Source organism: Nesoenas mayeri, assembly GCF_963082525.1.
Source record: "Nesoenas mayeri genome assembly, chromosome: 16".
In the NCBI taxonomy this organism is placed as follows: domain Eukaryota; kingdom Metazoa; phylum Chordata; class Aves; order Columbiformes; family Columbidae; genus Nesoenas; species Nesoenas mayeri.
Window position 1 is genome coordinate 10434298 of NC_137562.1, and position 21496 is coordinate 10455793.

The following is a 21496-nucleotide window of genomic DNA, read 5'->3' on the forward strand; positions in this document are numbered from 1 at the left end:
GCACAGCGTGTTCGCTCCGAGCCCTCCCCGCTCGCTTGTGGGGAAATCACGCTGTGATCGCTGGCACGGCGCGGCTGGGCTCTCAAGCACAGTCTGGTTACTCATGGTTCTACCTACACATCTTCTGTTATCTCTCGAACTCAACCTTTGCTAATTATTGAATGAGCAGACGTCTAGGGGAAGGCTGCTGGGCGCTTACTGGAAGGCACTGGGTAAGGTGTTGGGGTCCCTGTGGCGAGGAGTGGGGCAGGGGTTGGCTGCAGCCACCCCTCCAGAGCTGGGGAGAAGGTAACATATAGCTGTGTGATGTATATACACGTAACATCCCACCTGTGTGACATGTATGCATGTAACATCCCACCTGTGTGACATATGTACACGTAATGTCCCACCTGTGTGACATATGTACATGTAACATCCCACCTATGTGACATATATACATGTAACATCCCACCTGTGTGATACATGTACATGTAACATCCCACCTATGTGACATATATACATGTAACATCCTACCTGTGTGACATATATACATGTAACATCCCACCTATGTGACATATGTACACGTAATGTCCCACCTGTGTGACATATGTACATGTAACACGTGCATGCACACACAGAGAACTCGTCGAGCGACACCCGGTGCTGCCCAGGCCCTTGCAGGCTCCTGTTGTGTCTCCCCTGCGGCTATTTTGGGGCTCCAACAAACCTGTTTTGCAAATAAGTGAGAGGTTTTCTTCTTGGACTATTTCCTGCAAGATTTGTTCCTGCTTTATTGCGACACGCAGACGGATTTCAATGCGCCTGTGTCCTGCCTCTCATCCCTCCCTGCCTGCCTCCTGCCTCCTTTTGTTCCCTCTCTCCCGGTGAATCCGCGGCACGGCCTCTCTCCTTGAGAGGAAAATTAACGAGTTATCGCCTCTGCTGCGCTGGAGCTGCTTGGACCATGTGGCAGCGGCAGCCGTGGCAAAGGCAGCAGCTCTGGTGCGAGATGCGGAGTCATTTCCAATGGCTCTGGGGGAAGAGAAATGGTTTTCTTTCCCTCCACAGCACTCAGCTTCCCCGAGCGCAGACCCAGGGCACACGGGCTCCCGGGATTCGCACCAGGGAGGGAGGGAGAGATTCTCACTTGCCGAGTGCAAGACTTGAGAGCCAAACCCTTTCCTCACCCTGGGCTGGTACCAAACCACCAGGACTGGCCCCGGAGAGGGAAACGAGCTGCTCCCGGTTACAGCCTTGGCCTCTCACTCCTGTTTGCATCAGAAAAGGAAAATATCTTTTTTTTTTTTTTTCTGCAGAAAATCAAAAGGTTTTTACCAAACAGGGTCACTCACACACAGAAAAGTAACCCCTTGGAGAAGAGTACCCAAGGCTTCTTATTGCTCATTTTATGAACAACCGAAATAACCTCCGCAACCAGGCAGGCCAACCCCCAGCCCTGCCCATCCCACGTGGGGTCTCCGGTCAGTTTAAAGCCTTTTCGCTCCTCAGAACAGGCCCCTCAGAATCAGCTCCTCGCATTCCCAAAACCACGTACACAAAAATAAACCAGCACACGGCAGGAGCAACACGTGTCAGCAGGGACAGACACGCGGGTGCAGCTGAGGTGAGCGAACGCACGGAAAGCCAGGATGACCACATCATCCAGCCTTTCACGTTTTAAGAAAAATCACCAAAAACCCAGACTCTGAGAAGGCGAACCCACAGGACGGCTCAGGTGGCTGCTGGTTTTGATCCTTCAGAACAAACACTGACGAGCTGAGGAAACATCGTCTTGTGGTTTTTATTGATTTCACATTAAGAGACTTGAACACAGCCCGACGCTGCAACACCTGGTGTTGAACACACACGACCCTGCAGGTCTGGTGCAACTGAAAAACACTACTGCAAAATGACAGTAAAAGCATTAAAACTTGTCCTAAATTAGCTAAAAAAGCAAAGAACTAATAATATTTCAGTTTAACATCTGTTTTTAAATAGGTCTACACATAAATAAAAGTGTTAGGCTTATAAGTGAACACGCTCCATGAAATCAAAGCTTGCAGGATTTCTGGGAAAGAGGATTTCTTCCTAAAATTCACATGGCTCTGCCAGGAACAGCGTAACCTCTCTGCCTGAACACACAGAAACAATGCTGGAGACCTTTCTAGACCTTAAAGTATCAAATAATGAACAATTTTCGAAAGGAATAGTGTGAAATAGAATAAAGTTTTTGATGAAGAGAGCTTAACAGCCTTCTCTTCCTAACAGCGTTCGGTATTTAACACACGAGCTCTGTATAATTTAATAATTTAACCTCCAAAATTGGTCTCTAATAAAGGTTTTAAAGGACTTTCATAAAATCCCTCACAATCTAAATCTCTTATGTAGAGTATATATTTTAGCGATATTTTATTGACAGAATAAGTAACTGCTCGTCGTATAAACATATATATAAAAGGTAAATGTGTTGTGACCTGTGTGACCACCATGGAGGCAGCGCAAGGTCCCTGGCACTGGCAGAGGTGCTGGGTGGGAAAGAGCTCAGCGCAGTCACCACGGTCTGATCAGACATTCAGTCATTTTTCGAGGAAATATCTTAGCGGAAGGACTTAGCCTTAGATTTATTTTTATTACCTTATCCGAATATCGTGTGATTGCAGTGGGTGTGGAACATGGGGCCGAGGGTGGCGGTGATGTCAGCAAAGGGAGTGCCCTGGCTGAGCTCAAGCACCGACTGCTTCTTCAGAACGAGGAAGATGTAGAACTTGACGGCAGCTTCTTTCCGGCTGTTTCTCTGACAGAGCTCCCGCAAACTGAAAGAGCGCGCGCCCGATCTCTGCAGGTGCTGCGTGAGGGAAGGAGACGATCGGTCAGGTCAGCTTGGCTGCCGGTAAAACCAGATCCCATCAAGTCTGAACTCCGAGAGCTGCTCAGAGTGAGAATTTTCTGCCTGAACACCTTGAACAGAACCTTATCTTGGCATTTGCATTTATATAAGTGGCTCTGAACATCTTATTGCCATAATATTGCAAGCACATACCTATGTTGCTAGAACTACATGTGCCCGTAGTCCCACTGACTTCAATGGAACCGTGCTGAGGTGTGAGATGAAGCATATCTGGAATGGTTTGCATGACTCAAAACAATAAAGATCATTGCGCACCCTGTTCTTTGAGTAGGGAGCACCAGCTGTTTCACGGACAATTTCAGTCACCGCTAACCAAGTGTTATTATTTCTTGGTTTTTAATGGCTACACTTAGATGTGTTTATTTATGGGCATTGCACAGAACCATTGAAATACATTCACATAAAATCCGGTGCTGGTACCTGTAAAGTTTTTAATAACTGAAGAGTTCTTTTGCTCCACCTTATTTCTTCACTGTCTTTATCCTTCCTCGTTTGCTCCTTGAGGGGAAACAACAGAAGCTTAGACAGCCTGTGGAAAAGTCACACACCATGATGATAAAAAGAACAAGAACTGTGTGGCCCAATTGAAAATCCAGCTAGACTGGGCGTTTTGATGGCCATACTGGGGATGTCTGGGACACCCGACACCTCTGCAGTCACACCAGGCTTCGTGAAGCGGAGGAAATAATATTATGATTTTGACTGGCAAAATATGTACTAAAGATGACATCAGTACACCAAAATTCACTTTAGTATGTCTGAGAAAGAGCACAGCTCTGTTGTGCAACAAGCCAGAGCTGCCAGGTTCGGGCACACATACCTTTGTCAGCTCGGCTCGCTGGGTTTCGGCTTCTTGGTCCAGTGAATTGTTGAGCAGCACGGAGCTCTCAGAGCCAGCCCTGCCGTCCTGCTGGAGAACAGCAAGGATCACCAACAGGCGTTACAATTTATCCATGAGATGTAACTCGCAATTACATAAGTCTGCTCAAAGAATTTATTCTAATAAAATTTTCCAAAATTATTTTGTAGTTACTGTTTCTACCACTTTTCTCCTCACAGAGGAAAGGACTTTGCTGTAGGATTTATCCTACAGATGTTTCTACACTGATGGACTCAGTTCTACATTTTCTGCCATTGTTAGGTCCAATTTTATCACTCTTTTTCAACTTTAATGAGCCTCATATTCTCTAAAGAATCCCCTTTCACATTACCCTAAATAAAGATGGCAGAAACAGACCGTTTATTGCTTGAGTATTTCCTCAACTGGAGACACAAAAGATAATTTTTATCCTTTATAAAGACGATTATATTTATCTCTTGAGTACACAGAGGCTATATTTCATATTAAGGTTCCGTTTATACTTAGTCATTAGACTGTAATCTATACTGATTAATAAACATTTTAATTAATAGTTCAATTCATGGCAAGACTCTTCCAAAGTGCTTATAAATAAGCTTTCATGACACAAGCTACTTAATGCTCTATCAGCTGTCTCTAACATCCTTTTCAAACATCTATTAGTAATTCCTTGTTGTGTTTTAAATGGGACCCTGGCATAGAATGACACCAATAAATACATTTAAATTTCTAAAACTGAAGGAAACCGCTCACTATAGTTTCACCACAGTTATCGTGGGTTTCATTTCTCTTATTTTGTGATGTCAACATAAACGAATCATTTCTAATTTCAGTCTCTGAATGAGCTGACTCCTGCGGATAACTTGGCTCTTCTACTATCAGCATCTCTGTATTAACAGAAAAAACAAGGTTTAAGAGGAAATTATGGTGAATCTCTGTCCTTAAAATATAATAATAATAATAAAAAAGCAAAAATCACACCCTACTTTAGCAATCTTTGAGCTCAAGAGCCAGAATGAGTAAATATAGATCAAACATCATTCTCAATAGGGCCCCAGAAGAAGAAGAACCTTCCCAGAGAGTTTTTCCTTTTCTAAAAGTTGAGCTTTCTGGGCTTGCAGGAGGTGGTTTTGGTGATTAATTCCTGGGGCAGCCACACAGTTTAGATTTCTGGGAGAGCAAAGGAGTGAAAGCAGATCCATCACCTCCTAGGGAGATCTGAAATGGATCATTTCTTCTTGCTTGGTATTAGCCAAAACACAATTTTCAAGATGCAAATAGAAGTAATTTACATTAATTTGGAAATTTAGAGAGCAGTTTGATTAAACTCAGAATAAATGGGAAGTTTTATTTTTTTTCTTTAAAAAAAAACCCCAAATCTGCAATTTGGTAGACAATTAGAGCAACCAAAGTTGAAACCAAAAATCCCTCCTTATGCCAGAAGGAAGAAAAAGACTCACACTTCACTTCTGATCTAAGGAACAAAAGAACAGCAAAGTACTTATAAGAACAAACAAACAAAAATTAAAAATAATTCACTATTTCCTTAACATTTAATTTTTTGTCCTTCAACTTGCAGAACACTGCACACAAACACCATGCACATGTCTCCGAAACATTATCTAAAATAGAAAATACTTTGTAATGGCTAATTCTGCAACAACAGAATTGAAATATTACCTGTGCTATCTTGTTCTTTTCTTGTTTCTTCCACTTCAGATTCCCTCTGTATTCCATTTCTTTTCATCTCAAGTCTGTGACTCTTGAAGCATCTCTCAAATAACTAAACCAAATAATTTTTATTGGTTTGCTTTCAGAAAATCATGTCAGATTATTTGCAAACATCAACACGAAGGTACGAATATGAGCTGTATATTAATTACTGCAACCTAGAATTTAGAGATTTTAATTAGGTCATTCTGAAAATCTGCATAATTTTTTTAAGCAGCTTCCTGCAGCTTCAACTTTGTCAGCAAACTCCATGAAAAAATGTCTTAGGAACAGCTCAGATTGTTTTTCCTTGAAGCCAGACAGTAAGGAGGGATGAAAGCAAGAAACATCTGGGGTTATTGGGGGTGTGGATTTCTCTCCCCAAGTCCTGGTGTGTGGTTTTTATTCTCATAAAGGAGCTGTAATACTGCAGCTCGACTCTAAGGGGTGAAGCTGCTCTAGGGAATCTGATCAGCTACACAGATCTCTCCAAGCTGTACAGCAGAGGAAACAGCGCAGGGAGCACCGGCTTGCTGTGCGGAGCTCTCACCACAGCTCTTGCATCACCTGTGTGCACATCCATGTCTTTTTTATCTTATCACCAGCTCTAGACTTATAGCTTCTTTGACCTGTCAGAAAATACTTGGGGACTGGAGAGGCTTTGATAATCATGTTGCCATGAAATAAATACATTTTCCTTGTGTAAAAGGAAGCTTTAAAGTCCACAGCCACAGGAACGGGTGGTCTGGCCCAGCTTCTCAAAGTGAGTGATCAGGACTCTCCTGGTCCTCTGACAGGTCAGTCCCTTCCTGCTCCCCAGCTGGAGCTTAGTCTCCAATTGGGAAAGTACAAAAGAAATCTGCATACCATCTTTGTAAACCATTAATGAAATCATAATAATAATAAACAACCTTTGAAGTAACTGTAAAGAAAGATACAGTCTTGTACTGATTGCAGAGAAGAAGCAAAATAGAAAATAATAAAGTAGAAAGTTGCAAAGAATTTGACAGAAATCTAAAAAGTTGTGTATTAGTGTCCAGTGTGAAATGAAACATCAGCTCTCAAGTTTCTATGTCCGTTTTTACTCGTTGTTGGGGTGCTGGGGATTAAAGTAATGAGCTCTACAGATGGTCTTGCTGGTGAAGCAATTAGTGGCAAGTATGCAAATAATCATCAGGTTTCCAGCTGAACCATACTGCAAAGCAACACGTTCAATGATGCACCTGCAGCTTGCGAGGAGCTCACGTGCCACCAGGTCTGCAAAGTCTCTCCAGTTCAACCCTGCATGTGCAACAGTCCCACCATCTCTACAGTGACATAAAAGCCACGAGGACTTGAGCTTTACCTTCTGCAGCTCCGCGTGCACCACAGGCTGTGCAGCATGGGACAGGAGGTTTTCCACACCACCTGATTTCTTCCACATCATCGTTTTTTTTGTTGGGGGTGCAAGGTCTAATGTAGTAAGGATGTCCGTGCAGTTGTTTAGTTGCTTGTATATGGTGCTGCAGCTGAGCTCCTTGTCTACATCCACAAGCAACTTCCTCTTCCTTTTATTTTTTTTCCTCTGAGTGACAGCTAAAGAGAGCAAGTATTGAAAAAAAAAGTCCAATAAGGTCTGTTCACAGAACACTTAAGCACCAAAAAGAGCACTGTGAATCAGACAGACAGGCTGCTGACTTGAAACATCGCACAGACTTGAAAATCAAAGTGCAAGTATACAAGCCATTGCTCCCAAAGTTTTCATAAAGTGTCCCCTTTGTATTCTTGTACAGGAAATGCACATATGTTTAATTGCGGAAGACATATGACTGTTGTACTAAAGAACCGGGAACATGAGGACTTAATGAGAACACATGATATACCAACGGGACTGAATAAGCTGTCTTTAATCCATCAGGAAGTTAATTGTTCCAAGAACTGCTGATGTACTCAACAGGTTTCATCACCTCATAGTTCATATATGTACTTGTCAGTTTAATCCTTTAGCAGTTTAATAAAGACGTACACAGTAAGTGCAGAAGAGAGGCACTGGTTGGTTATGCCATAACTTCCTGAATATTATTCTGACAGGCTGGAAAATTCTGATATTCTAAATAATAGTGTCAAGACGAACTTGTTTATTTGCTGACAGTCACCTACGCAACATTTGTATTTACCCACAGAAGAAATGAAACATTTTTCTTTTTGGATCTTATTAAAGTTCACAAACAAATTTTTATAGATACCTGGAAGTGTTAAGATTGTTAGTTTACACAGAAAAATCACAGATGTGTCACCAGCAATAGAAGCTCTTCAGATGAAACTTCAGTAACACTCATCAACAGGCCAGGCTGGCAGTACCAGAACTGCACAGCAGCAAAGCTTGGTTTGGAAAGAACATGTAAGGAGAGGTTTGGGCAGATCAGAGAAATAAACTGATATTGGTTTTGTGCAACAGTTGCTGTAAAATGGAACTCTGACAGGAGGAGCAGATGAAATCTAAAGTGAGAGTAATCTGTCTTGCAAATATTTTCACTATCAAGAAGAAAAACAAACATAGTAACACAAACATTTAGCAAGAAACTGGTCAAGTTCTGACCTGTATCATCAACTGGCTCGAGTACAAATTCTTCATTTTCTTTCAAGAAAAGTACCGTTTCATTCATTAGATGGTTGACTTTCTTAATGGTGGTGTCTGCGCAGCTGGACTCAACTATAAGAAAACATAGCAAATAACACAACAAAAACAGTTTACAAGATGGAATAATGTCTCAATCTCATGACATAGAATGGTATCAGACAAAAATTATCAGAATTAGAAAACTCTGATTTTGTCTATAATCTCACAATGAACCAGCGCTAACTGGCACTGCTGCTGCTCCTGTTCTGCGTGGCCTGGTTTCCTTGGCTGACACTAGAACCTGTATGAGAACTGATTTGGAGGAAAACCCACCTGACAAAACATGTTTAGGGGGAAAATTGGTTAGTTTCAGCATATATCTGTTTCTGGTTCCAGGGAACTGCATGGCAGTGTGGACATTTCTGTCAATGTGAACAGGACTAGCGCAAGGAGGAGCAAGTGCCACTGGGTCCCTTTAAAGCTGTTCCAGACTACTCAGTTTTAAAGTAACCGTGTGATGGGGGTATAAGGGTTTAAGATAAAAAAAAAAATCCAGAAGCACTTTTCGAAGATTAATTTCATTGATATCAAATCAAAAGAAAACCATCAACACCTTTATGTACTACTAAAGTGTCATGTGTTGCTGAAATAAGAGGCCAGAAATGTTCATAGGTAAAGTTCAAAATCATGGCAGACTCTTTTTCAGTTTCGTTTCCCCTACAAAAGTGGTATCGTGCTGCCTAAGCAGCAGGGTGGATCAACGGCGTGTCCAATGGGGGAGCACACAAAAGGGCTTGTAAGCAACGCCAAGTTACACATCTGGAATCCCTAGATCAAATGAAATTATACCTAAATGGTCAGTGAAGCGCATTAGAAAAAAGCAAAAGACACGACCAAAGGAAAAAGGCACAAGGTATTGTAGGAAGGAACGTGAGTAACTTTAGGCATTAACAAAGAACAGAGAGCTCGTGTGAGGAACATAGAGCGGACGCTGCAAACTCACAGGCTGTGCTGTTTTCTGGCAGATCCTGTGGCAAAGGACATTCTTCCTCCATATCAATAATGTCTTTATCCAGGTCATTTTGCTCATTCCTCAACAGGATTTCTTAAATACAAAATGCATAATTTTAATCATTTGGAGCCTTAGTAGTAATGAAGTAGCCTTAATAATATCAATATTAATATTAATGTTAATGTTAATATTAATGTTAATATTAATATAGAATTGTTAATATAATGTCAGTAGAATATATTGTATTATATTATATGATCTATAACATATATTATAATATTAATAGTATTAATATATTTTAATATTGTTTAAAAGGTACAAATCTATAAAGGTTTGTGTAAATACTCTAAGACATAAAGGTGTAGAAGTGACTTTGCTGCCTTTGTTACTACAAAGATTAAAATGCTGCAGTATTCCACCTCTGAAAAGATAAACTAAATTGTTAAACCTTAAGTATAAATTGAATGGTTTTAATTCTAAAAAACTGAAATATTTCCTTTAATATAATTTTACTTGGCAATGTCTAAGTGATCATAGATTTAGCAACAAGTAGAAAAAAACAAGAAAGTATGAAACCAACAAGAAATAAAGAATTTATGTTTGGAAACAATCACTTGTTTGTCTTCCTGCCAGAATAAAAATATTTGGCAAGAAACTATATCTGTTTATCTGTGGCAAACCCTACCAATCATATCAGCAGCATCTCCCTCATCTCCAAACCAGTCGTGCTTGAAGCAGTAAGTGTCCTCGTGCAGAGCAGGCTTGTCTCCATTCACACTCGCAGAGTTGCAATCCACTCTGAGACTGTTGCTGCTCGTTAAGGTGCTGCCATCAAAGCTCTGTTTTCTCAGAGCATCTGGTTCTTCATCTGGATAAACAGAGAATTTCTGATGCTTCATCTGCACAAATTTTTGAAACAAATATTTATCCATTTCTTAACTTTTCAACTAATTTTAAAGGAGTGTAAGATATCCCATACCTCAAAAGCAATAAACAATAAACTATGGTAGCTAATTGAATAAAAAGCAGAAAATGTTGGGTTTGATACTCAGTCTCCAATATCAGATTACTTAGGCAGAGTACTTACACAAAAATTTAAGCGTATGACAGTATGACAGGCCAATCAGCAAAAGTATGAAGCAAATGCATTTTTAATAACAGCTTTTTCACAAGTGGAAAGTACTCAGACTGTACAAAATGTTGCATAAGACACACTTTTCCTGGAATATTGCTAATCTTGCAACTTCTCTCACCAAAGGTTCTATCACAGAGAAGTATATTGCTTTCGTAATCCTCTGTAAGTGTGATGTCTTCAGCTTTGCTCTGATTCAAGGTAAAATGTTCAGCAACATCAATGGCCCTGATGAAAAAAAATTATACAAAATATACAAAATAGCCTGGCCCAAAGAGCAGCGGAACAGAAATGAAATGCAGCCACACAATGCAACAGGACAACGTTGTGAGGTCACTACCCAAACTTCTGCAGTCTTACAACAGGATTGATACTTTTATGTCTGCTCTTGAGGCCAGCAAGTTGTTTGCAGGCTTCACTGACACAATTTTAAATTAGAAAATCCTGAAGTCTGAGTTCAGTACATTATTTCATTGTAAAGGTCTGTTGATTAAACAGATTTGGATGAACTCCACAAAAGCACAGCTCCTGTGAGTGTAGCCTTGGAAAGCCACCTCAGAACTCAGGAGAATTCACTTATCAAATCAAGGTATTCCATCTGAGTCTTGATCAGATAACAGCAAGAATACTTTTTACTTCTGAAAATGCTAAAATAATTAGTATTTAAACTAGGGAAGTATTTACTTTAAATCAGGTAGTGGTGTTTCAAAATCATGAAATTCTTCAGGTAATGTGATGGACTGATAAGCAGCCTCAAAGTTTTCTGCTGGAAGGTCAACAAGTCCTGAAAGACAACAAAACAAAGCAAGTGTCAATAAAATAAAAGTAATGTTTTCCTAAATACATATAATGAGACAATAAACCTGTCAGGAAGGGCTGCCATTCTAAATAACAGAAAGGCAAAACTTGGGCACTTTGTCAACAGGACTCCAAAGTGGAATTAAAATCCTTAATTTACCTGTGCTCTAGAAGCCATGTTTTTACAGACAGATACAGAAAAATATGCTGCTACAGGACCTGAAGTACTGTAAATATGTTGGGCTTATGAACAGCTCCTTTAAGTCCCTGGAAGATTCTCACAGCTGACATTTAGCCTGGAGTTGTTCATACCACTTCAAATGAATCATTGCATTTTCTCTTTCTCTCCAGTGTCCGTACAGTGCTGTTCTCCAGCATCAAATAATTATGAAGCGAGACTGCAAATACTCAGTGATCAGAATCCTGGAGCAATTCAGGTGAGAAGGGATTCCTGAAGGTCATTTAATCCATCCATTTGCTCAAAACAGGATTCATTTCTACTTTCACTTTTGACTGTTTCTGCTGATGTAGATTCTGCAGCGTCCCTGGACAGTCTGGTTCAGCATTTTACCACTTCCACTAAGATTTCTCCCCCCTTTATATCTAGTTGGAGCCTCCCTCATCGCAGTTGTGACTCTTGTGTCTTTTTCTTGTGTGGTGCAGTCCTCTGTAAGCCACTAACGTATCTCATCAAAATAGATAGCACTGGGTACTTATCTTAAGTGTTTCTTCTAGAGATTTCCAAATATTTACAAATATTAACTAACTAATCATGTTCGTATCCTTGAGCATAACATAGAGTGGGTATTCACTATTCTGCAAACAGACCAAGTCACAAAGTGTGTGAAGACTGGGAATAGATGCTGGTGTCCTGTTCTTGGCCAACAGTGCCTCCCTGTTTGGTGTCTAAGTACAATAAACGTGGAGCCTGTTGGAAAAGGACCCAGTCATCTCTGCTCCTTCTTGCTGGCTACATGGCTCGAGCTCAAAACACTCTGTCAGACCTGGCACTAACACACTGTTGGGCATGTTGTTGGTGTCAACAGAAATTAAAATGAATTATCTAGCAACGGAGGCTGAATTCAAGCGTCTTCTCCTAAGACTACTGAAGATATTGCTTCCCTTAAAGGAGTCAAAGACCTGAAATGGCATTACATTAAGCCAGACTAAACATCAGCAGTAGGCAGTAGTATGTTCAGTTTCCTTTGAGACCAATAACATGTATTTAACAGCAATATCCAAAATTACATTTTAAAACAAGAGCTGTAAAGGAGACAGATGGAAAAATGCTGAATTCAGGACATACCTGGGCGAAAGGCTGTCTTCATTTTTGTCAAAGCTTCACTACAGTCTGCCAAGAGGTACTTCGCTTTCCTGTGGTAAATCCGCACCACTCCCAGGAGTAAGTGTCCAGAGGTTCGCAGAGCTATTGTAAACTTTGAGGATGTAAAAAAGTTGTTCAGGAGTTAGTATTTTTGGCAAAAACATTAACATGAAAACATGGAAGAGTCATAACAGAGTTCCAGTAACATGCAGAGCTATAAAAAAAATCAACAGAGTTTTGTACTGATACAGGGGATCATAGAAATGAATTTTCAGAGCCAGGAACTTCTAGTTGCTTCTGCTCCTAAACGTCACCACGCTGAAGCACGAGCCCTGAATTGATGGTCTTATTTTATCTAAAACACCTCAGCTGACTGCCAGCGAACAGTGTAACATGTCCTGAAACAGAGAGTAGCTGCACACATCCTAGTATTTGACACTTTGGTTATTTAGCTGAGCAGACGCCACATCTGTGCCCTTATTTATGCAAATAAAGGCCATAACTGTGTGTTTATTCATGCAATGTCTTCCTGCACTAAGCCAAATATCAAACAGGTCTTTTCATGGAGAAAATTTTAAAAATCTGCTTGCACCAGCTGAAAGCCTTGGATCTCCTGAGCCATCAACCAGTGACCTCGCAAAGCATTCCTCACTGTTCCCTTGCATGTGATTGCAGCCAAGGCCAAGGACTGAGCCATGGCCACTAGCCCGCCTGAGTCACCGTCCCTGTGACACGCAGGGACTCCAGCCTCCAGGGCTGCTCACAGAGTCTCTCATAAGTGCAACGTAGGCTTAGTTACAGATTTATTGGCTTATAATGGGGGACACGGAAGAAGTCCACTGAAAGTGGAAGGATGGTTACAATATGTCAAAAGTTATTTATTATAAGATCAGCAACAGCATTCTCCTCAAATAGTCTGTGTACAATTTCACGGCAGTTTTCTTAGTCCCTTGACTTCGGTTGAACAGCTGACTTTTCAATCTTTTTCTGGCTATTTCCTCAAAACCAGCATTTCCCAAATTCTGTTGAACAACACCCCCAGCCGGTACTCAAAGCCTTTGAAGAAAGACCGGCACTGATGGGCTTGTGCTGCCTCATGAGCAGCTCAAACCCACGTCCCGTGGTTCCTCAGGCAGCGCTGCCCACAGAGCCCTCCCTGGAGCTCTGTTGGTGTGTGGAGAAACACATTTTAATATATTGTGGTAACATTTTCTTACACTGTACCTAAATGCAGTCCACAGATCTCCAGGAGTAACACAGCAAGTAAAATGTTTATATTACTGTCATTTAATGGGATGGAGCTTTTATCTGAATGAGATCTGAATAAAATCAGAGTAGGAATGTACCTCACACTGGTTTTGAAATAGCCACAAATTTTTCTTATTACCAAGTCCTGTTCCCTACTGAAGGTGAACACCTCTGCCCCAGAACGTACCAGAAGCCACCTTCTCATTCCATAGCATACCTTTGGCGAGATGATCTTTTCAACAGTAGTCTCTAAATTGCACTCAAATATATGAGCTTTGGTGAGCTTCTTCTCCCAGTGGGCAGCAAGCCATATTTTGGCCAATGGCCCACGCTTGTTGATGAGCAAATGCATGTAGAACATGGCGCCGGGGCTGAGGCTCAGGGGCCAACACTGCTGCTGCCTCCTGGGCTCTTCCCCCTCCCACGGGAGAGGGGTCTTGGGGTGGGGAGAGGGATTTAGGGGGACCCTGAGGGGCTGAGGGACCAGGGGGTGCTCAGGGGATGAGAGGATTTGGCGGGGCCCTGAGGGGACAGGGCAGTGGGTTTTAATGGGGCCTGAGAGGATGAGGGGACCCAGCCAGGCCTTGAGGGGACAGGGGGAATTATGGGGGCCTGAGGGGCACCCAGCTGGGTGCTGAGGGGACAGGGGGATTTAGCGGGACCCTGAGGGCATGGGAGGATTTAGTGGGACCCTGAGAGGACAGGGGGATTTAGTGGGACCCTGAGGGGACAGGCTGGGAGGGGTTAGTGAGGCTTGAGGGGATGGGGGGCCCAGCTAGGCCCTGAGGGGACAAGGCGATTTCTGGGGACGCGAGGGGACAGGGTGGCACAGCTGGGTGCTGGGTGGATGAGGGGGATTTAGCGGGATGTGAGGGGATGTGGGACCCAGGCAGGCGCTGAGGCAATGGAGGGGGATTTAGCGGGATCCTGAAGGGATGGAGGGACCCAGCCAGGACTGAGGGAACGGAGCGGGATTTAGAGGGATCCCGAGGAGATGAGGGGACCCGGGGAGGCCCTGAGGGGATTGCAGGGGGATTTAGCGGGCGCTGAGGGGCCGGGGGGGTTTAGCGGCACCGCAGGGGATGGGGGGACCCAGGCGGGCGCTGAGGGGCCGCGGGAATTCAGCGGGTTCTGGGGTCGGAGAGCGGCGGGTCCCCTGGCGGCCGCTCCTGCGCGCTCCCGCCAAGGGCGAGCGGGGCGCGCGGCGGCGGGAGCGTGCGGCGAGCGCGGGCCGGTCCCGTCCCTGCAGCGACCCCGCGGCTGTCCCAGGGGTCCCGGGCTGCGCGGCCTCGCTGTCCGCTCCGGGCCGGCTCCGTGCGCCTGGGGCGGGGGGTTCCTGGAGAAGCCCCTTGCTGTCTGCGGGGGCAGCGCGGCCGCTCCCGGTCACCGGCTCGGCTTGCACGGAGCCCCGGGTGCGGCCGGCCGCACGGCTGCGGGTTCCCATGGCGCTCCTGGGGTGTACAGGGAGCGCGCATGCATCTCCAGGAGCACGGCGCTCAGCTCATCGCAGGCTCCTGCGGATGGAGAGCACCCCAGCACGCTCCTGCTCCTCCTCCCGACCTCTTTCGCCCTTGACATTTTAGAAGCCCGCCCTGGGGCACCACCCCACCGCTTTCTCTGCAGGCGAGCAGGTCCTGAGCAGCTCCAAACGCGTTTGATAAAGTGTGTTGGTGAAGGGATTTTGCAGAAGGGAGAAGACATTTAAAAAATTGAGCTTCAGATGTGATCTCTGCGCAGAGGGATAAGGGAAAGGTGTGCAGCCACCTGCCCACATCAGCCACAGCCACCGAGAGGAAAAGGCAGCGTGTTTACACACTTACATATCACCAGCCACAAAAGAAAAAGAAATAAATGAGTTTTTCAGCCCTCTACCTCATGCTTTCCGTGTTTTGCTTTATATTCAGGCAGAGCACAGCAAGTCTCCTGGTGCTCCTGAGCCACAGCCCAGCACATCAGCTGTTGCTGTATCACAAGGCACCTGTGGTTTTCCCATTCCCATGTTGCCCGGTGTCAGCCAAAGATAATTAAACCTCAATTAACACCAGGAAACTTTTGAGCCTCTTCTCAGTGTGGCCCTGCTGCTGGTGTTAGTGGAAGGCAGGGCTCTGTACAGCTGTCTTTGGGCAGAGTGGGTACCCTGGGCTGGGGTGTCACTGAGGAGGGAGAGGGGTTTCTGCTGTAAAACACCCTTGGAGTGATGCATCCCCAATGGGGACCTGGAGGACCCCCCCACAAGCCCCGGAGCAGACATCTGCTGCCTTTGCGAGGGCACTAAACCTGCTCTGGCACCCAGCACCCTGCAAGAAATAAATGAGCTGCACCAGTGCCCGGCTGGGCCAGCACCAGCCCTGCCTGGCGCCAAGGCTGATGTCCAGCCCCAGGGTGCAGATCCAGCCCAGCCTGGCTGGTGGCAACAGCTCCCAGGGGGCAGTTTGCAGGGCCAGAAACCCCCTGGGTAGCCGACACTGTGTGTGTAACCTCATGGGCATGGGGACACCGGAGTGGCACATCCGTGCCTGTGCTGGGATGGGAGGCTGTGATGTGCCAGCAGTCTCTGGTCCTGTAAACCCGCCAGTGTGGAGCCAGTGGCTGCTCCCAAATTCCGGGCGGCTTGTTCCCTGACCTCTGAGTCCCCTTGAGCTGTGCTGGCTGCGGGCGCTCGCTCTGCTGCGGGATGCTGTGAATACTAAGGAGGCAGGAATGAAACTTCACCTCCGCGGCAGTGCTGGGTCGAGGTCCGCACTGACAGTGGGCACTGGGCTGTGCTGCACAGGGGGTGTGCTGTGGGGGTCTGGAGGGACACAGACATGTTCACAGTCCTCCCGGCTCCTTCCCATTCACACAGTGTCCTCTGCTGGCTTGCGGCTCCTATTTGCTGTCTCTTTCATCCTCATTTAACCATTTTGGCTGGGCAGCAGCATGTCCCTGTTCCCAGCAGCCCTGTCCTGCTCCCTCACCCTTCTCTGTCTCCCAGACCCCCCTCTCTTTCCTTCTCTCTCTCCTTTTCCATTTCTTTCCAAGCCCTCAGTCTCTCCCCTCCAGCACTCCTGCAGATTCATTGTGAATTTTGGCAGTGCTGTCTCTGACCTTGGCTGTCTCTCTCCTCTCTTTGCTCCTGTGCTGGCAGTATAAATCTTCCCTGTCTCAATCTCTCCTCCCCTTACATTGGTGCGAGCGTCTCGGGGACAGAGTGGCCCCTGCCAGCCTCCAGCCTCAGGCTCAGACGGCTCAGGACCAGGCTGGAGAAGATCTTTGGGCTGCTCACCTCACATGCTCCAGCCCTTTCGAGGCCTGAGGCCGCCTCTCAGCTCCCACCCAGCAAAGGCAGAGGGACCCCAGGACAGCACAGCAAAGCAGCAATGCGTGCAGGATGCATCCCTCCACTTCAGTGTTTGCAGGCACCCTCTGGGGCATGTGTGTGGGTTTGGGGTGCAGGAGGAGCTCCCCAGGCAGGACAGCACTCTGACCCCAGGGCAGAGCATGGCACAGACCCCAGGCACCCCTGGGTGCATCCTCATCTGCAGGGTTTGGGTGCTTGACCTCTGCTCAGGCACAGCCCAGCGGTGTTTTGCCTTTTCCCAAGGAATTTGGTGATGTGAGAAGCAGCAGTGCCTGGTGCCGACACTCTCTTCCTGCCCTGCTCCTGTTGCCCAGCTGTTCGCAGGGATGCACTCGCTTGCTCCAGATCCATCTTTTCCTGCTGATTCGGAACAATTTGTGTCCCGTGACCTACTTGTCTCCAAGCATCTTCTGCCTTCCTGCCGAGTGGGTTGGTTCTGAAGCCTCTAAATGTGGTTAACGTGTCAGGATGCACTTACATTTATTTTTAATTCTGCTTCTTTCTTGGCCCACTTCTGGATGCATCCCTGGGGATGCTATGCTGGGAAACCTCTGCATTTCAACACAGCGCAATGAGAGGAGACGGGAGCAGTGAGCGGGCAGGTCGCAGCACGCACAACCTTCACTGCAAACTGAAAAAATAATAAAATCATGTGTATGCCTGCCCCTGACATGGCAAAAGGTGATGATGGGAGACCCCAGCCCACCCCACAGCCCCTGGCCATGCTCAGGGTCTAGAGGCACTGTGGGTTGGGTCCCTTTTGGGTAATGCCACGAGACCCCCAAGGGTGCCAGACACAAGGTGAGCACATCGCAGCAGGGAGCTGGGGAACTTGCAGACCCATTTTGCCAAGCTAAACAACAATTAAAATAGACAGAAAACTTTTTGGGGGCACTTGGAGAACAATTTTTTAAAAATGCATCAAAATGGCTAAAAATTATCTAGAGGTTACTTTTTAAGAGAAACTTTGGAGAGTCAGGGCATGGGGAGCTTGGGGCACCAGCCATGTGTCCCTGGAGCCCTGGCACTGTAAATTCACCCAGCACTGGTATCAGCACATCTTCTAGTGCGATCACGGGTGAGTTTGTGAAGATGCCGGAGGCATACGAAAGTGCTGAAGGGAATGACAACGTGATGGACAAATCTTCCCGGCAGCTTTCAGCAGCCCACCCGCTATCGCTCAGGATTTACATCCACAACCCCATCTCCAGGCACCGTTCCAAATGCGGAAATAGCACACGGCTGATTAACAAACGAGCTGAAAGCGTGCGGCTGCCAGCAGGTCGCTGCTGGGGCTCAGGCCCCGCTCCAGTTTCAGGTCAGCGAGAAGCCAAGTGTAGGTGCTAACACAAGTGCTCTGAAAAAATGAATAAATCGTGCAGTGAGAGGTGGGGGCGCAGGGGGGGCTCTGTGCTGTGGGCCTGTGGTGGGACCATGGCCATGGGAATGGCTGTGGGCAGTGGGCACTGTCATGGGCTTTTCTGTCTCAGGCTGGAGCATCTTGTGTCTGGCCAAAACCCATGTCAAGCCCTGAATGTTTCCCCCGGGATTTGGGGGCTCAGCCCTTGCAGGGGCTCTCAGCAGGTGCGCGGCTGGGCTGGGGGTCTCCCTGCTGCGTTCAGGGCTAGAGGTTGCAGGGACTTGAGGTCCAGAGCCCAGCTCTGCACAGGGTCCCCAACAGGGACAGCTGGTTGTGGGGTGCCCAGCCAGCACCCCAAGGGCACATCCCCGTGCTGTCCCCTGTGCAAAACCCACCGTGCTGCCCTGTCCTCTCCACCTGTGCCCCCCCACACACCCCGGGGTGCCCACAGAGGGTCCCGACGCTGTCGGGGGGTGCACAGAGGGGCTCCGGTTGCAGGCGGGGGTTGCACAGAAGTGACGGTGTGCAACCGGGTGTGTGTGCATGTGTGTGTCCCCCGGGGCAGCCCGGTGAATGTGTGTATATGTGTGTGTGTGTGCGCGTGCGGCACTGTGCGCGCCCCCGGGGCCGGCAGCTCGGGGCACCCATCGCCCGCCCCGCCCGCCGCCGCGGCACCGGCACCGGCACCGGCCCGGGGAGCAGGGGAGGCGGCGGGGGTAGGCAGCTCGGCGCGGGGCGGGCAGACAGAGGAGGGAGCGGAGAAACGGGAGCGGAGCCCGGTGCGGGGAACGGGGGAAGCGGGCGGGGAGCGGCTGGGTGCGGGAACCGGGGAGGCATCGCACTCCGGGGGACTGGAGCGGGAGCCTGGCGGTGGAAGCGGGTCCGGGAGGGGCAGCCCGGCAGGGTCACAGGGACACGGGTCTCTGGGGGGCGTCAGCCCGGTTCGGGGAGGCGAGTTGCGCGGCGGGAGCCCGGTTCGGGGAGGGGGAGAGCCGGGGCGGGATCTGGTTCAAAGAGGCAGGTGTCGGCTCCAGAAGGGGAGCAGCCCGGTGCGGCAACCCGGGTACGGGAGACAGCCCGGTTCGGGAACCCAACACCGGGGAGGGGGGACAGCCTACTGCGGGGACCCAGGACTGGGGGTAGCACGGTTCGGGTAGGCGGGATCCCGGGAGGGGGAGCAACCCAGTTCGGGGACCTGAGCGGTGGGGTTGGCAGCCCGGTCCGGGGAAGCGGCTCCGGGGAAGGGGGACAACCCGGTTCGGGGACCCGGCTCCGGAGAAGGGGGACAGGGCGGTCCGAGGGGTAAGCTCCGGGAAGGGGAGGTATCCCCGTCCAACTCCGCCGCTCACCTCTGGCCGCGCAGGCCGGCGGCGGCTCCATGGCGTCCCCGCGGGCGGTGGAGCTGCAGAGCCCGGGCGAGACGGCGGCGGCGGCGGGCGGGGCCGGCCTGGCGGGTCCCGGTGCGGGCCCGGGGCTGGCGCTGGCGCTGGGCTGCGCGCTGAGCGGCGCGGCGCTGGTGGTGCTGGCGGGGGCCGTTCCGCGGGCGGCGCGTCCGGACCCGGCGGTGCCGGCGCGGCAGATGGAGCGGCTGGAGGCGCGGGCAGCCCGGCTCCGCGCCCGCCTCGACCGCTGCACCGTGGCCGGGCTGGCGTTGCTGGCCCTGGGCGGGCTCCTGCTCGCCGCCCTGCTGTTGGCCGCCGCCGCCGCCCGCCGCCGTGCTCGGGCAGCCCGCCGCACCGGCGGTACCTACGGCTCGGTGCGCCTGCGGATGCGGAGGATGTCGACCGAGGGGACGCGAGCACTGCTGGAGAGCCAGCTGAGCCCCCCGCCCCAGCCCCCCGAAGAGCCAGGCTCCTAGCCCTGCACTCCCCAGGGACTCTGTGCGGCTGGCAGGAGCGGGGCTCTCCTTACCACACTCTGGTGTCAATGCTGCCCAGTGAGGCTTCGCCCACACCTGCCCGGCAGCCTTCAGCCACCTTCCTCACCGCCCTGGACCTTTCTGAGATGGAGGTCCCATCCATCAGCACTGGAGTGATGTGGTTTTGGGGTGCCCCGCTGGACTGCACAGCCTCTGCCTGGGTTGTTCCCCACCACCAGCACCAGGGCAGCGCGGCTGTCCAACACCCCACTTGCCTCCCTGGCACCTTCCCAGATGGGGTCTTGCCCTCCAGCATCATGGCAATGGCACCTTCGAGACACCAATAGGATTTCGGTGCCATGGCCAGTCGCAGGTTGGGCTGGACGTGAGGCCGAGCTCCTGCTGCAGCCAGCTTGTTCCCAGCCTGGCACCAGCTGCTCCTCTTCGGGATGGAGCTTCTCATTTTCTGCCATCAGTGACCTTTCTTAGCAATAGTTTCTTGTAAAACTCTGTGATGTAGACTTGGCGCTTGCACCGCTCTGGGCAGAAGAGGAGACAGCAAGGACCGTGGGACCATGCAGCGGGGTCCAGCCCCCCCAGCCCTTGCACCCCACCAGCCCCACTCCAGAGAACAGGACAAAGGCCAGGACACATGCCCGCACTGTGCCGAGCATCCCGCTCCCACCAGCAACCCCAGAATGGCCTCCTCAAAAATCATGGTGCTCTGTCCGGAGGAGAAAGGACGATTCCCAATACCTTGAAACAATGTGGTTCTTCTGTTCCTGTGTTAGACGGGGAGCTCTGCCCGACGGGCAGCCCACGCGTGAGCCTTTGTGCTGATCGTGAGGGCCATTGTCTGCGGTGTGAAGGTAAAATCGCATCTCGGGAATTAAACATGAACCATCATTAAAGCACAATGTTCTGTGGAAAGAAAAATCGGTATGAGCAGGATGCTGAGAAAGGGAAATAATTATCCCATAGGAAAACGCAGACCCACAAAAGGTGGTGTTTATCATGAACTGCCACCAGGCTTTAATCCATCCCATAAATGACTCACTTCAAATGTTTCCAGGCAGAGACAAATCTCTCCAGACAGCCTGGCACAAGAGGAAAGTAATTTTTACACATGGGGCAATTGCCTGGGTCAGGTTTTCTTTCAGGGCTTCCAGTGTCTCCCTCAGATGTCAGGGATCGCATCCTCTGCCTGCTGTTTTCATTTCTAACATTAATTTCATTTCTAATGCTTTGCAGCCAATTCCTCCTGTTGCTGCAAAGGGCCATGCGTCCTTCTCCCCATCACTCTGCCACCCGTCCAGGCTCTGTATTTATTGTAGGTTTCCACAGGAATTAAGTGCTGGTGGGTGGG

General features: G+C 48.5%; 2 protein-coding genes across 2 annotated transcripts; one reads left to right on the forward strand and one right to left on the reverse strand.

The window, feature by feature from the left end:
• Positions 1 to 2617: 2617 nt before the first annotated feature.
• RAD21L1 (RAD21 cohesin complex component like 1) lies at positions 2618 to 13933 on the reverse strand (the record flags this gene model as incomplete). The annotated part of the gene is made up of 13 exons (XM_080354690.1): positions 2618 to 2827; positions 3311 to 3388; positions 3711 to 3797; positions 4503 to 4636; positions 5430 to 5532; positions 6805 to 7034; positions 8038 to 8151; positions 9062 to 9163; positions 9756 to 9938; positions 10324 to 10430; positions 10887 to 10986; positions 12307 to 12436; positions 13790 to 13933. The coding sequence occupies 13 exons, from the start codon at positions 13931 to 13933 to the stop codon at positions 2618 to 2620; spliced, it is 1722 nt and encodes a 573-aa protein (XP_080210816.1).
• Positions 13934 to 18004: 4071 nt separating this feature from the next.
• TMEM74B (transmembrane protein 74B) lies at positions 18005 to 20130 on the forward strand (the record flags this gene model as incomplete). The annotated part of the gene is made up of 3 exons (XM_080354691.1): positions 18005 to 18123; positions 18838 to 18988; positions 19636 to 20130. The coding sequence occupies 3 exons, from the start codon at positions 18005 to 18007 to the stop codon at positions 20128 to 20130; spliced, it is 765 nt and encodes a 254-aa protein (XP_080210817.1).
• Between the last annotated feature and the right edge of the window lie 1366 nt (positions 20131 to 21496).